The 14935-nt window shown below is 38.0% G+C and overlaps 1 protein-coding gene across 6 annotated transcripts in view; it reads right to left on the bottom strand.

Annotated features, from left to right (window-relative positions):
- The window catches only part of LOC103472465 (CUB and sushi domain-containing protein 3-like), a 389352-nt gene that overhangs the window by 120585 nt on the left and 253832 nt on the right, over positions 1-14935 (bottom strand). For all 6 annotated transcript variants that reach the window (XM_017307525.1, XM_017307524.1, XM_017307523.1 and 3 more), the window contains one exon: positions 10177-10298. In XM_017307525.1, the coding sequence (XP_017163014.1) occupies positions 10177-10298 (122 nt within the window). The remainder of the gene's footprint in view (positions 1-10176; positions 10299-14935) is intronic.

Here is a 14935-nt window from a genome sequence, read left to right on the forward strand (position 1 = left end):
TCCTCAGTCAGTTCTTTATTTGATCTCAGCAGATTTTGCCTTCACATGACAGTAGATCTACAATATGAACTTACAACAAATGTAGCCCCATCAAGCATAAGCAGGTCATCACTACATAGAGGTTAAGAAGTCAAATCAAAAGAAACCTGATCGTTGAGCAAGGATGAAGATCAGAATGAAATGTATCATCTCAAGAGCCTTTCACCTAAAGAAGTGATAAATCCACAGATCCCACTCTACAAAAACCTTAGTGATAAACATTATCTAGACAACATGCTGGCACCAAATGTCCTCTCCTAGATGACAGCATGTGTACCTTCAGCTTGGCAGCATGTTGGCTTTAGTTTCTAACATCTATATCTTAACAATACTTCTTAGACTCTCTATGGGGTTGGGTTCAGGATAGGTTGAACAATAATGAAGAACAGTGGCAACATGGTCATTGAAGCAAGTACTGGTGCTTTTTGAAGTGCGGGCAGGTGACAGGTTCTGCTGGAAAGGGAATTAAGCATTTCCACTTTGTCAGTGGAGGGAAGCAGGACATCCTCTAAAACTTTCACTGATGGATGCATCTAAAACTTGGACTTGAGAGAACATACGTGAACCAACACCAGCAGAAGGCATAACTCTCTGAAAAGCCACTAAATGTGGAAACTTCACACTGAACTTCTAGCAGGCTGTTGCAGGCTCCACTTTTCCTACAGACTTCAGTAGAGTCTTTTGTCTTATTATCTCAGGTAAATAAGCTTCAGATGTTGCTGGTTCGGGAGTGGCTTCATGCAAGGAATGTGACCCATAACCTGAATACATCTGTGTGTGGTGGCTATGAATGATAGCCACAGCCATACAATTGTGAATTCCCAAGTTTTAAAATTTGCTATACAATTTCTCCAAGTCTGTGACTATCCTTGTTGCTTGCGCACATTTTTCTACTTCCACTTAACTTACCAAAAACATAAAGCTAGCATTTGAGAAATTGCCTTTAATGACTTCCCTCCCTGACTAAGTGAGTGTCTGATGAATGAAGTTTTTGGTTTATGACCAAAAACTTCAAAATTATATATCATTTTCTATTGGTCTTGAGTAATGATTAAGCTTTCTGAAACGTATCAAACATTTTAGAACTAAGTGTTTAAAGCATGTCAATCTGTGTGTAATGACTTCATATTTAGTACAAGTTTGACCTTTGAACTACATTAATTTGCATTGTACAGATATTAGGATTTATTGAAATGGTTTGGTGGCATATTTTTGTACATCTTTAAATTGACATATCTAAATATAACAAGAAATTTATCAGGAACTCAAATATTAATTTAAAGTTAAGTCAAAAGTGTCCTTTGGAGGTGTAGTCATTGTGATTATGTTTTCCATACCAGTTCAACTCTTTCCTTCTACCCTTGTTTGTTACTTAATGTTTTTGGATGAATTAGTAAATGCATAAACAAGCCACTACCTTTTTTGACTTATGCTCAAATGTAAAAGTCCACTTGCACAGAAGCATATGTTGTGTGGGATTTTTGGGCAGCAAGTCTTACTAAAAACTTTAGGGCTTGTCAAAATGCAACTTGTAGACTTTAGTTTAATTTTATGCATCAGAGACTGAAATAAAACCCTGTGGAGTTACACAGCCTTTCTGTCAATATCTTTTAATATATTATTTCAACACCACACTGTGTTCCACTCATGAAGTTCATATCTTTCAATAACAATGTAAGAAAGCTACTGTGCTACAGCTGAACTTTAATAATGTGGCTGGAATCAACAAATTTAGACTCATCTATGTGTATATAGATGTAATTTAGCAAACGTCTGAGCCCAGTGTAGGCAGATTGGAAACCGCAACAACCCATACAGGATACTGATAAATAACCACTAAAAAAATCCAGGTGATAGAAAACACCAGAGGCAGCAGGCGCCTTACAGCTGACCTTTCAGTTACGGCTATAAGAGTTGCAATCATCTACAATGATATGTGAAAAATCACTGAGTCTTGAACAGAAAGTTATTTCTTCAAATTCTGTTGTCTTGTGACATGCTCGTCTAAGTTTACATCCAATCATCATGGATCTGAATGTTGAATATATTTTTGACTTTCAGTAATGTATTTGAACAGTCACTTTTTATACTTCAGTGACTTAAAAAAAAGTTCAGATTTTGCCAGCATTATGGAAGCTTACACATCTATATGCGTAAATCTTTAAAATTATTTATATAACTGTTCCTCACTTTGATCACAGGTATAAAAATGTGTCTGGCGGATTTTTTTAGGAGGACATTTCACTATGGTTCTTGTTTAAAACTGTCAGATTTCTTTTTTTTTTCTTCTTTGCAATAATAAAGGTCACTTATTACTTTGACAGAAAAGCGGAAGGGAAAAGGTGTGGAAAGACATGCGGCAAAGGAATCAAGAAGAGGAGTCAAACTCAGAACGGCTTATTCGAGGTCTAAGCGTCTGTATACGGGGCACCAACTCTAACCACTGCACCACCTCAAAGTGTTGGATTTCTGAACACAACCTAACCTTTAAGTATATCCCACAAATTTTCCAAGGGAGTTGAGGTTGAGGCAATACAGTAGTAACTGTGTTTTATCCATACCAGAACCAGTTTGTAGTGTATTTGAAATCTCTGTCCTGCTGGAACATCCTACTATGTCCAGGTTTCAACCATCTACCTATTGATTTCACTCAAGGCTGAAGGATTCGGAGGTGGTTCTTAGAACAGTAAGTCCTTGAAGTTTCCATACGCCTTGTGACTGATGCCAAACAACGATTTGTCAAACCATATAATTGTTCCCAAAAGGCATTTAACTTGTTTACATGGTCCTCTGCAGACAGGAAAAAAATGTCTTAATTTTTTCTTTTGTGGCTCACACACTTTCAGTCCATGGCTATGAGAAACAGTATTCACTGAGACGGGATTCAGTTTTGGATTTTTCAAATATTTGAAGGCATCTGTGAGTGAGAGTTTAGGGCCAGATGGCTGAAACTTGTATGTAGCTGGGTGTTATGCAATTGGTTTTGGAATGAATAAGTCAAACTAACATTAAACTTCTGAGTCACCATTCAGAGTAAGCTAGATCAAAGAGCGGTTCAAATCATTAAAAGCAACAAAATAATGTGATTTCCACGCATTTGTGCATTTCTTTAGTTAAGTAGCTCAGACAGTTCTGCAAATCTGTAGCTGTAGTTTCATTGCTGCAAATAAAAAGTTTTAAAAAGCAAAGACTTTATTTCTCTATCCCTTCTCATTAATATTACTTAAACAACTTTCTTATAAATTACTCACACAGTAAACCCAACAGAAATCTTCTAAGATCCATTAAACAACACTTTATTAAATCAGCAAGAGCTCAGTAGAAGGCAACCGCAGGGGATTGTTTTCACATTGTTGTCTAACCCTTAATGTGAAGTGCCCCAAACTTGACACAGTTTGTGGTTTTATTACAAAAACGAGATAAATTAATTAAGGGCAGTGAAAAGTAGAGTGAAACAGATTTCGTGATTACAAACAAATCTGCATAACAAACATGCAACAAGGTCCCGTCAATGGTATTCATACCTCAAACATTTTCACATTTTGCTGCATTTCAGGCTTTACTATCAATGCATTTTTTAAATGTTATATAATAGTCAAATAAGAGGCATTATTGCTATTGTAAAGTGGGAAGAACACTGTCTTTTTTTTTTCAAATAAAAATCAAAAAGATGTGAATTTGGATTGAGTCCCCAAGTAAAGAGCCATCTTATTGCAATGAAAGATAGCTGCTACATGTCATCTTTAAGTTATGATCTCATCCTTCCTTAATTGTCCATTCTTCTTTGAACAAAAAAAGCTTAAACTGACTGAAAGGTAGACATCAACTTTCAAGTCTTGCCCAAATTCTCATTGGGAGTGTGATCTGATCTTTGACTGGGCTGTTCAAAAACACAAAAACATTTTTTTCCTAAAACATTCCATAATAGCACTCGCTGTTTTGGGTCATTGTTCTGCTGAAAGGTAAACCTCCACCTCTGCCTCAACTCTCTGGCACCCTCAAACAGTATTCCTTCCATGATTGGCTTGCATGTGGACTCATCCATATTCCCATTTACTCTGACTAATTTCCCAAACACACCTAAAAGAAGTATTCCAGCAGGCTGTCACTACTTTGGTGTTTTACATCTAAGGCTAAGATTTATCTTAATATTGTCATCTGACCAGAACCCCCATTTCTGCATGTGTTCTATCCTTTACAAAATGGGGAATCTTATGACGTTTTTCTTACCATAGTCCATGAAAGTGAAATTGCTGGATTGTGCTGTGCTGTAGTTGTAATTTAGACTGAATGGTAAGGTGACCACATCTTAGTAGGTTTACAATGATCTCAGACTCGTTCCTTTTTCAGGTGATTGATTAAACACAACTCTTCCAGAGACTCATCGTTCATAGATGCTTTAAGTTGGTCCACAGCTTCATTCTTCATCTGTATTTCTTGTTCTTTGGCCTCCGCAGTGCTTTTTGCATTCATAGGTTTTCTAACAAACACTAAGAACCCTCACAAAAGTGTTGTTTTATGCTAAGAATACAACATATTTTATCAAATGAGTGACTTTTGAAGGCAACTGGCTACTCTAGATTTTATTCAGCAATGTCAGAATACGAGTTTATCATGCAAGTGAAAGTATTTATCATTCTTCTTAGTCATAATTATTTATGCAATTGTAACTATGTACCATTTCGTGTTGGTCTATCACATAAAATACACCATTATATGTGGCTGTAGCGTAAATAATTTGTGAAAAAGTGCAAGGGGTTTGGCTATATTTCCAAGGCGCCGTAATTTACACAGCTATTTGTCCACACATACTGAATGAAGACGAAGCAGAGTCTATTGAGTTTTCTCCTTGCGTGCATCCTTTACATTGCATAATTATGCCTCACTGACACTTTTCACAGAGCATTAAACTCAGCTAGGGTTTAACTACTTTTCACAGAATCCTTGCGTGCATATACAGTCGTCTCTGAAAATGCTGCACTGAAGTCAACTTTCTTTTTCTTCTAGTGTGGTAGGTAAAAATTAATACTTCATATGTCTGCGCTGTCCTAATTGGCTGGTGTTTATGCACCCATTTCTCAGTTTGATTTTTTTTCATGTTTGTGTCATATTCTACCTTGCTAATGCCCCCTCGCTATCTCTCTTCCTAATTGGCTGCTGTATTCTATCTTGCTGTTCATGTATGGCTCCAAGCCAATCAGGCAACAGAATTGGATTTCTGTGTGATAAAGCACTTACTTTGGCTGTCGTGCAGAAAACGAGGCTCCTCCCTGCTCGTACCTTTATAAAATGTGGGGATTTCTTGAATATTACTGCTACCACAGGAATATATAAAATGTCTGCCGAGTCAAAGAGCCAGCGATGTAAAGTGGACATCGTCAGGGATGGTCGAACAACTGTTCATCTGTGACAGCTTTACAGCAAACTCCCTGCTCCCACTGATCGTGTTTTGGCCGAGATGTGTCATTGTGAGGAGACTTGGGCTTTAGGCGATGAAGACTGATGGCTAACACCCACCGCTGCTTCATGCTTCATCTGCTGCTTCTATTTTACTGGCTGAATCTACCAGGTTCCTTCGTTCTAGATAGCAACTCTGAGCAGGACGCAGACGTAGAAGGCACTACTGGACACAGTTGCTACGCAACTATGGGATTAATACGTTTGACTAACAGCAAATGTTATTGATATGGCACCTGAAACGCTGTTGAATAACATCTAAAGAAAATAATCATAGCAGGAATTCGTTTTCACAAACCTAAAAATGTTAAAGATTCAGCTAGAAGGTCCCGGCTTGGGAAGTAATACACATAGAGCCCTCAACAGCTGCATGAGTATATGACCTCTGTACATGGTGCACCTGTGCTACTAACCAAGTCACTGTGCTCCAATTTGATCAAATTCTAGGGAAATGTATCTACACTTGTGAATTTAAAGAAAGTTTGTTTTAAAAAAGTGTTCAGCAAAGAATTGTTCTAATACTTACTCAAAAGTTTATTCAGATTTTATTTCAGATGGGTCTTGTGAAATAACTCCCTATTTTAGTGCCAAACTTTAGTAACCATGCTCAGTGCATAGTCACATTTTCTTTCGGAGCTTACACTCCACACACACAAGGGTGCCAAATCCTCATTGACTCAGTATGCAAGTAAGCAATGAAAATTTTTGGCTGGGGTCCAAATGAAAGAATTTTCTCCTTCCCTTTTTCCTTTTATTTTGTAGCTATGGTGCATCTCCATCACCAAAAGAAACCCTGGGCAGCTAGCCAAATCACCTTTATCAAAACACACCACCGCATAGATCAGGACGACTGTGTACTAGCCAGTACATACATGAATACTAATGCAAAATGCTTCATCTAGAACTTGTGCGTCTTGGACGCCTTTTGTTAACACATTAAACCATGCATGCACAAAAAATGATTTGGAGGAAGCAAAATAAGACATAAAATCAAGGGGAAAGTAGTGGAACACATTACGAGAAGCAACCAGAAGACAGAAACAAAAGAAAAAGAGAAGAACAGAAAGGGAAAGAAAATTCGAGTAATGGTCACCCTGTCCTACTATCCCCAAGGTTAAACGAGAACAGGATAGAATGAATGGGCTCTAAAGGCTCATTCTGCCAAAACTAAATGAAGCAATAACATCACAGAGCTATAGAACTCCATTAACACTTAACCTGCAAAGGAAGGAGCCGAGGGATAGATCGACAGAGGAGGGGAGGAAAAGAAGAAATAAGGCTACCAAGACATATAGAAGAAGAAAGGATGTGCTACCAAACTTTACATCTTTTTATCTTTAGGGTATAAGCAGACACTGAGACGTGTGTGAATAGGTGCAGTGGGCAGAGACATGCCCATAAAACAGTAAAAAACAGATTCCACCCTTTACTCGCACCCTGCATCCTGCCTTTCTTCATAGTAATGGTTTCAGCCTGAGCTTCTTAATGAAGAATCTGGGTAATTCTAAGGACAGAGCCTCTGGGAGTGCAGAGGGAGGAGGGCTGTACATGTTGAAAAAAAGAGAAAAGGATAATAAAAAAAAACTTATAATGAAAGAAAAGGAGAGTGAGACAAAATAGCGGTATGCATTTGCCATAAAGAATTTTAAATGCAGTTACTTTTGGATACATGAACCGTTGAGATTTCTCCGTACTATCCCACTTGCACAAAACCCTGTCCTCCTCTCATCGGCCTCAGACTTTTATCTGGTTAGCTTCCCCCCACCCTGAACATCAAGTGACCACCCTCCAGTCTGCTAAGCTGCTCCTCATTCTTTCATTATTGTTCTAATTGAGAACAGATTTTCAATGCACGTATGCCAGATAGTCCCCACTCCTATTCAGTTTTGGCAGGTGTTCCTTGCCTTTTACCTGTTGTTTACCTGCCAGTTTCCTACTGTGTATTTGTCTTCTGCCACCTGCTCAACATGAGCCTGGCTTTTTAAAAACTAAATTATTTTTTGCACCATAACATCATGCCTCTGTCTCCTGTTGGGTTTCGTACCTAATGACTTCCTGTTCTGCCCAAACATTTGAGCTGTGATTGAATGTTAATATGTGAGCAAAACCATCTTATAAATGCTAGTAATCATGTTTTTATTTTCTAAGACAAAAAAATAGAAGAGTAACTGTGAATGATCAATATTTTTCTCATTACCTGAATGGAGTGTGCTTTCACCTCAGGAGTAGGATTAATTTTAGTGAAATATATCACTAATTACTTTTCCTTGTTAAACCCAAGATGTTCACGTCATTTTTTAATTCCAAACGATGGGTTCAAGTCTAAAAAGAGCAAATGAACTTTTAAGGGGAAAGTACAGGGCAACTCTTTAGTCTTTTCCTTTTAAGTCTCAGGTCTTATTGGGGTAATTCCAAATTATGACTTGGCTCTAGAGGGGCAAGTATAAATCAAGTCTCATCTCTTTCTCCCCAAGTCAGATCTTATGGGACCAACCCAAGTCTTGAATCTTTCGCTCCATGTCCAAACCGAGTTTGAAGTCTTTTGCTGCAACACTAAACAAATTTTCAAATCCTGGAAAGGAATAAATCATAGGAATTAATCACAACCTAAATGTTAATCAGTTGGACGGTTGTTTTGCTTTGCAAGTTCCCCAGAAAGTTTTTGGAAGGAACTTCTTAAATGTATATTGTGATCTAAGAGGATACGCAGCAGGGAAGAGGGCCTATCCAGGAAAACGTCAAGAAAAGACTATAATTGCTATCCTACTGGCAAAAGAGGGTTGAACAAAGTAATAACAACGGGGGTCCTGGTAAGTCAGTAGTAGCTGCAGTGCAAAGACAATGAGAGAAAAAACTAAAAGCATTCTAGCTCTCTAAAAGATCCTATTAGAAACCACTTTGGTTTAGTACACAATGGTTGCAATGTTTCTAATTAGTGAAAGCTTTTTATTACTTGTGTGTAGTTTGTGTTTCAGGTGTTATCCACCATACACTTGATGTTATTCCCCTTTAAATATAGTGCTGTTCAAAAATATAGACCCCTATAAACTTTTGCTCCAAAGAAATGACATTCAAGACGAACTTTACTCCATATGGGGTGTGATTCAGTACGGCACATGACATGCTGTCTACATGATGTGTGAGAAAAGCCATGTGTTGGACTCAGTGGTGCGGATGACATGGAGATGATACAGTATGTCACATACCAGTGCTTGATACGGTTGTGTGGGTAAAGTAGGATATAATGCACTGATGTAGCTGAAGATTATTTGGTCTTCATTTTAAGTCATTATGTCCATCACCATTTAAAATACATATACATTAATTTTATGTATGTATGTAACGTGCAGACACACACACATTTACGCATGCACACCACAAACGGTGCGGAGGGCATTAGTAACGTAGCCTTCAGCAGTCACATACACAGCATAGCCTTCAAGAGAGAATGTATTGCTGTAGGCCATAAACCAGAGGCCTTGGGCAGTGACAGAGAGCGCTGTGTGTGGGAGTTTCGGAGGGGATGGAAGGAGTAGAGAAGAGGAGCTTTTTTGGTAAAAAGCAAAGTCCCTAAAAATGTCTTTTTTTTGTTGTGAGGGTGAAAAAAAGCAGCTGTATTTCTACTCCCTCATATACAGCATTGTTTTGAGTGTTTGTGTGAATGTGTAAGTATAGCTCCATCATGCTGATGCAGGTGTTGCCCTTGACGACAGTGCAGTCGCCAAAGGGAGCCAGAGTCAAACAAGGATGTGCTTCAGAATACCAATCAGATATCTCCTGAGAGAGAAAAGGGCCAATGGCAGATATCTATCTGGCTTTCAACCCATCCCTGCTTCTTTGTGGGGATTAAATGATCTCACCAAGTTAGAAACCGATATCTTTTGAGCATTTGCTGCTCCATCACCCTAGATCCCTTTAGTAAAAAAAATTTAAATTAACTTTGTAAAAGATCAGATTTTTATTTCAGTTAAAACTAAATTTAATGCATCATGTTTTAGGTAGCTATTAAAGGCATAGCCTACTTAAATCTAAGAAACATGCTTAAAATTTAACCCACCCATCACTAAATTTCATGGAGGTTCCGATCTTGATCAGTCATTGGTCCTCATGCAAGTTAATATTCCTCTAGTATAACTCCCACTTTTCTTGGCCAGTAGGCATAAACACCTAATTTTGGTGGCAGATATTATCTTTAACCCACAGCTACCATAAATGACTGTAGTGCCACCTTCAAAAATGTTCCAGATAGGCACTCAAGAAAACTTTGAAATTGTTTTAGTTGACCTAAATAATTTTGGAAAGTGGCGAGTAAAATTATACAGTAAGGATCATGACATGTTTAGTGTTTGAATAATTATTACACATAAAAGATGTGACCCCTTATTTATACAAATGCTCACCCTGCTTTCTTTAAATCTTCATTTTATTCCCCATAGTTAGATGGTTTACCAAAAAAATTCCACAATTACAGGGAAAACCGGAACTACATGAAAAAGCAAGCTCGAGTTCAAAGACATATTTTGAAGGACCATCAAAGTTTCTGATCAAGTTCACCTTAAAGATAACAAGAAGGTACGTTTTCTTTGGAATCAAAATATGCAAGGGTTGAGCTAAAGCTGAATTAGGATTAAATTATTATTGCTTCATATACTAAATCAAAACAAATAATGGCGTTCTTACCTTATTTGGATTTGATGCTGTAATTATCCACACACACTGGGCATTGCTCTCGTATTGAATTGGAAAGTTGGGAGATGTAAAGGTCCCCGATGTCCCCTGAAGATTACTGCCACACGTCTTTGCTATAAAAAGAAAAGAGAAAAAAAAGGACATATTGATCTTGTCACTGGTGAGAACTGTAGATTTAGCCGAGACATTAGCAAAAAGCTATTGCACACAGAGCCACCGCAATACCATGCATTCACAATTACCTTTCTAATTAACGCGTTTAGGTGACGCTTTGCCCGAGTCTCTCACAGTGAAAAACAGAAAGCCAATTCGCATCATTTGACGGTCAAAGCAGGAGTTCAGTGACGAACAATTAAAAATGACATCAATGCAGCTGAGAGTTGGATGGAATGAGCGTGTGAGCTCAGGAAGTGAAGAGAAAAAAGAAGATAAGACTGAAGTAGGGAGAGGAACAGAAAGAGGAACAGAAGGTCACATAGATGTTATTGATACTGTCAGCAGCATCTCCCTGGATAACATTACTTAATTGGAAGCTACTGGGTGTGAAATACCACAGGATTAGCTGGAGTTGTGCTGTTGACTGATAAAGACATGTACCAGCCATTTATTCCAAACATCTATTTAAAGTAAACAATTTCAGAGCATTAAAGTAATCGTGTTCACTTACAGTGTTGCATGTCTAAACACAAACTGTAAGTTTAAAGACGAAGCCACTCTGAGAGACTAACAATGGCATCAAACTGAACAAATACTTCCTGCATGTCAGTTAAATCGTGACTTTGTGTAAAACTGTATTTGAAATGCCAGGCTTTACGACGCAAAGCCATGCAAAACCTCAAACAGCGACACTTAGTGTTGCATTCAGTGGGGTGTTTAAAACGACACATGCTTGGTGTTCGATAAACCAACTAAGCCTTCATTAGGCTTTGTTCTCTGACTGGATGTGACAGAGAAGCTGCTTGTCTGTCCTTGGGTCGTCCTGTTAGACTCGGGAGGTAATTTTCTGGTTGGTTTGAAGCAGAGTTTGCTCTTTAATGAGTTTGTTCAGCAGCAGGCCATAAGAATACATACAGTCAGCATACACAGCGAGAGAGAGAGAGAAGCCAAACATCATCAGTTGTACACCACTTCAAAAACATTCAGTACAAACATGCAGAGACAAAAAAAATATCCCTCAATAATAAACCTAATAGGCTTTCAGTGCCATGAAAACATATGTGACCCCATTTAAGAGTACATCCATTTTAAATCTTTTGTTTTCCTAAACAAATAAGTATCAGACAAAGACAAATTTCAACTGCTCTCTCAAACCACTTCAAACCCACCAAGACACAGACTTTTATGTACTCTCTCTCCCATGCTCACTCTACGCCGCCACTTTTACTTAGTGGTCAGTGAAGGAAAGGAGAGGAATAAAAGAATCATACTGCAGTTTGTTTGCAAGAACGTTTTTTTCATTGTGTGTGTAATGGAGTGTGTCCAAGAGGCGCCGCATGAGAGTGTCAAAACAAGCACAAGTCCCGTTAGAGAAAAACTGATATCACTCGCGAGTGTCTCTTAGCTTGATGCCTGAATTCCCTGACTGTGCCCCATCTGCGTCTTGTTTCTATAATTCTCGTTGCAACTTTGACTGACCTTCCCTCGTCTTCGGATGGTTGCGATTTATACTCTAGGAGATACCATGGTGATAAATTGTGCATGCGCATGCTTGAGTTAGACGAGGTAAATGATTCATCGTGCCTCCAGAAACTTTGTGTGCCTTTGTAAGTATGCGTGCACTTTGACAGCTCAATCAGCGTATCCTGAACAAATGGCCGACCCATCACCGTGCCAACAGTAAAATGGGCTCTATGTTGCTGCAGCGACACTGCAGAGAGAGTTATCACCAGAATTACCAGAGAGGATAGCATCCTATAATTTATATTAAAACAACATCAATTTATTCAGCACTTGAATGCCATTTAATTTTTCTATTTAGAACCTTCAGCCCTTTTTTTGCGGCTGTTAAAAGTATTTAGCATGTTTTGATGACTGTCTTTACTGTCAAGTACAAACTGGAAGTTCACGTACACTTTTTTTCTCACCATCAGACGATTAATCAGACCAAACTTCTCCTGTTTTAGGTCAGTTAGAATTACCAAAGATTATTTCTATTTGATAAATACCACATCAGTGAGAGAAAAGTTGCAAAAGTTTTATTTATTAAATTCTTTGAAATCAGAAGTGGGTACACAAGTTCCCAGTATTTGGTACCAAAGTGTTTAAACTTCGTGACTTAAGTGAAATCTTTTGGATATCCTGTCATAATTTCAACCTCAATCCTTTTAGCAAATTATGAGTTTTAGACCAAGGTAGACCAATTAGTTCAGACTTCTCTTGTTTTCGGAAAAGGTGGCTTTTAGCTTGGATCACAGTCAAAAGGAGCGATAATTAAAAAACACAGTAAATGCCACCAAATTATCAACTTTAAAAGAGCTAAAAGATCATTTGTTATTAAAAGAGAAAAAAAAAGTTTTCTCAAAACAAAAAAGTTTTTAATCATCGATGGGCTTCCTTCCAATCACCTGTTTTGTATCTCAATTAAATACTTTTAGTTTATTTTGTTATTTTCTGTGAAAAACCTTTCCCAAGATTTCTTCCCCGAGATTGGGCCTCTTTGAGTTAAGCAAAAATAGCCCCAAAATAGGACTTGCAGTGCAGTTAGTTGGTGGAAACCAATTGACAGGAAAACAGTGGTTTCACATGTGAGCCAAATTAGACTTTCCTGCCTCTTTATGTGGACATTGCTGCTCATTAAAAAGGGACAGTAGTAATATTTAACAAGCTGCTTTTGCCCACTGTGTCAAACACACCAATGCCAAAGGATATTTCCATTTCTATGTCTTAGAGACACGACGGGCTTAGATAAAACAGAAGTGCTTTTTGCCCGGAGAAGGAAAATAGAAAGATCAAACTTTGATTTATTCTTTTTCTTTCCTTCTCTTCATTATCTGAAACTGGCACACTGTTTTATGGGTTTGAAGCCACAATAGCAACATGATTTTCAAAGCGTTGATTTATTCCAGATGAAATTAAGATGTTTTATAAGATCTGTCTTTTACCAAAAGCACACTGTTAAGATTAAATGGATAGTTTTGACAGGTACAATATAGACAAGACCAATGAGCCCATACTGATGACTAAAGTTCCACACCTCATTTTCTTCAGACTAAAAGGAAAACCCATGGGGCTCTCCTTCTTCACCTGACTTCAACTCACACAAGCTAGTGACCCACATAAACAGTTTGGAAGTGAACCAAAATTAAATGAGGTTTCAAGTAAGGATTGCTGCGCCAAAGTCTCTCATAATGTAGCTCCAATGCCCTTGGTCATTTTTCTCCAAAGTTTTGTTTTATGGCTTCATAGCATTACTAACGTGGCCCCATAAACACTAAGAACACAACTCTGGGAAGGTTTTTAATTTTTAATAGCGCCCAGCCACTGTGTTTCAACCGACGATTTTTTTTACCTGTCTACGCTGCCTTAAATTTAAAGGTCTATACTGTGACTTTGCTGCCTCCTCAGCAGGATGGCCTTTGTGGTTATTGAATCGTCTCTGCAGCGGAGGCTCAGTTTCAATCATACATACCACGAGAGCTACCGAAGCATACAAAGAACGGTTAACCCTTGTGTGTCGTTGATTATCTCTCTGACCCTGCATTCCAGTAAGACAGACTGAAGAAGGCTTCAGGGGAGGAAAATCAAAGACAAAATAAGATAAAATGTAATCACGCAGATGAGTTTTCAAAATGCTCACAGTGCAGATGAAGTCTTTGGTTTGGCATGATACCATAGAAATTGATCAAGTTGAAAATATATTTTTAATGCATATTTTTCTGTCTGAACTAATTAGAAACTAATTAATTGATTGGCCATTGTCTTGATCACCTTTATACTGCCAAAACACATTGGGTGAGGCATGGACTAAATTAGATCACCAAAGTCATGCTGTGGTATCATGCCCCAACATGTTAGCATAGGATTTTTTAAGTCCACAATATTGTGAGGTGAGGTCTCCGTGGGTTCTTCTTGTTTGTCCAGCATGTTCCAAAGATGATCAACTGGATTGGGATTTCTCTACTTAATTTAAAAAAAATATGTGCATCAATCATCTATGTGGCTGAATTATAATAAGTCGTTTGGGGAATTTATTTTCAGGTCGTTTGAAAGGCGGGATTATTAAATATTCACGGCGTCACTGAACAAAAATCATTCATCACATAACCATATTAAAAATATTAAACAAAACAGATGAATTTCCATTTGGGTAATATTGTGGATCATAATTAGCCATGAATACTGGATAGAAAATTTACACAAAAAATGAATTGCAGGTAATGTCCAATAACGCTGAAAGACATTCTGAAAGCCTGAAGAAGCAAAGTATAAAGATATCGACGTGGTTCAAAACTTTTTCCACAATTCTGCAATCATTCTCGGTTCATTAAGTTACCCTTAGCTACACTCGCTTTGGTAAAAGTTTAATCTTAGATCGATAGAGCCATATTCCTGGGATCAAAACTTTGTGCAGGATGTTCAATCTGGCTACTTTAACAAACTTCCTACAGTAGCAGATAGATTGACCAATGGGCACAGCGAATGATTGATGACATCATTAAGGTGGCACACAGCATTCCAGAAGCACAAGTACTCGTCGGAGCTTTAATGGGCACACACATATACACACACGCACACAAACACATGCACAGTC

This window comes from Poecilia reticulata, linkage group LG11 (assembly GCF_000633615.1).
Source record: "Poecilia reticulata strain Guanapo linkage group LG11, Guppy_female_1.0+MT, whole genome shotgun sequence".
Classification (NCBI taxonomy): Eukaryota; Metazoa; Chordata; class Actinopteri; order Cyprinodontiformes; family Poeciliidae; genus Poecilia; species Poecilia reticulata.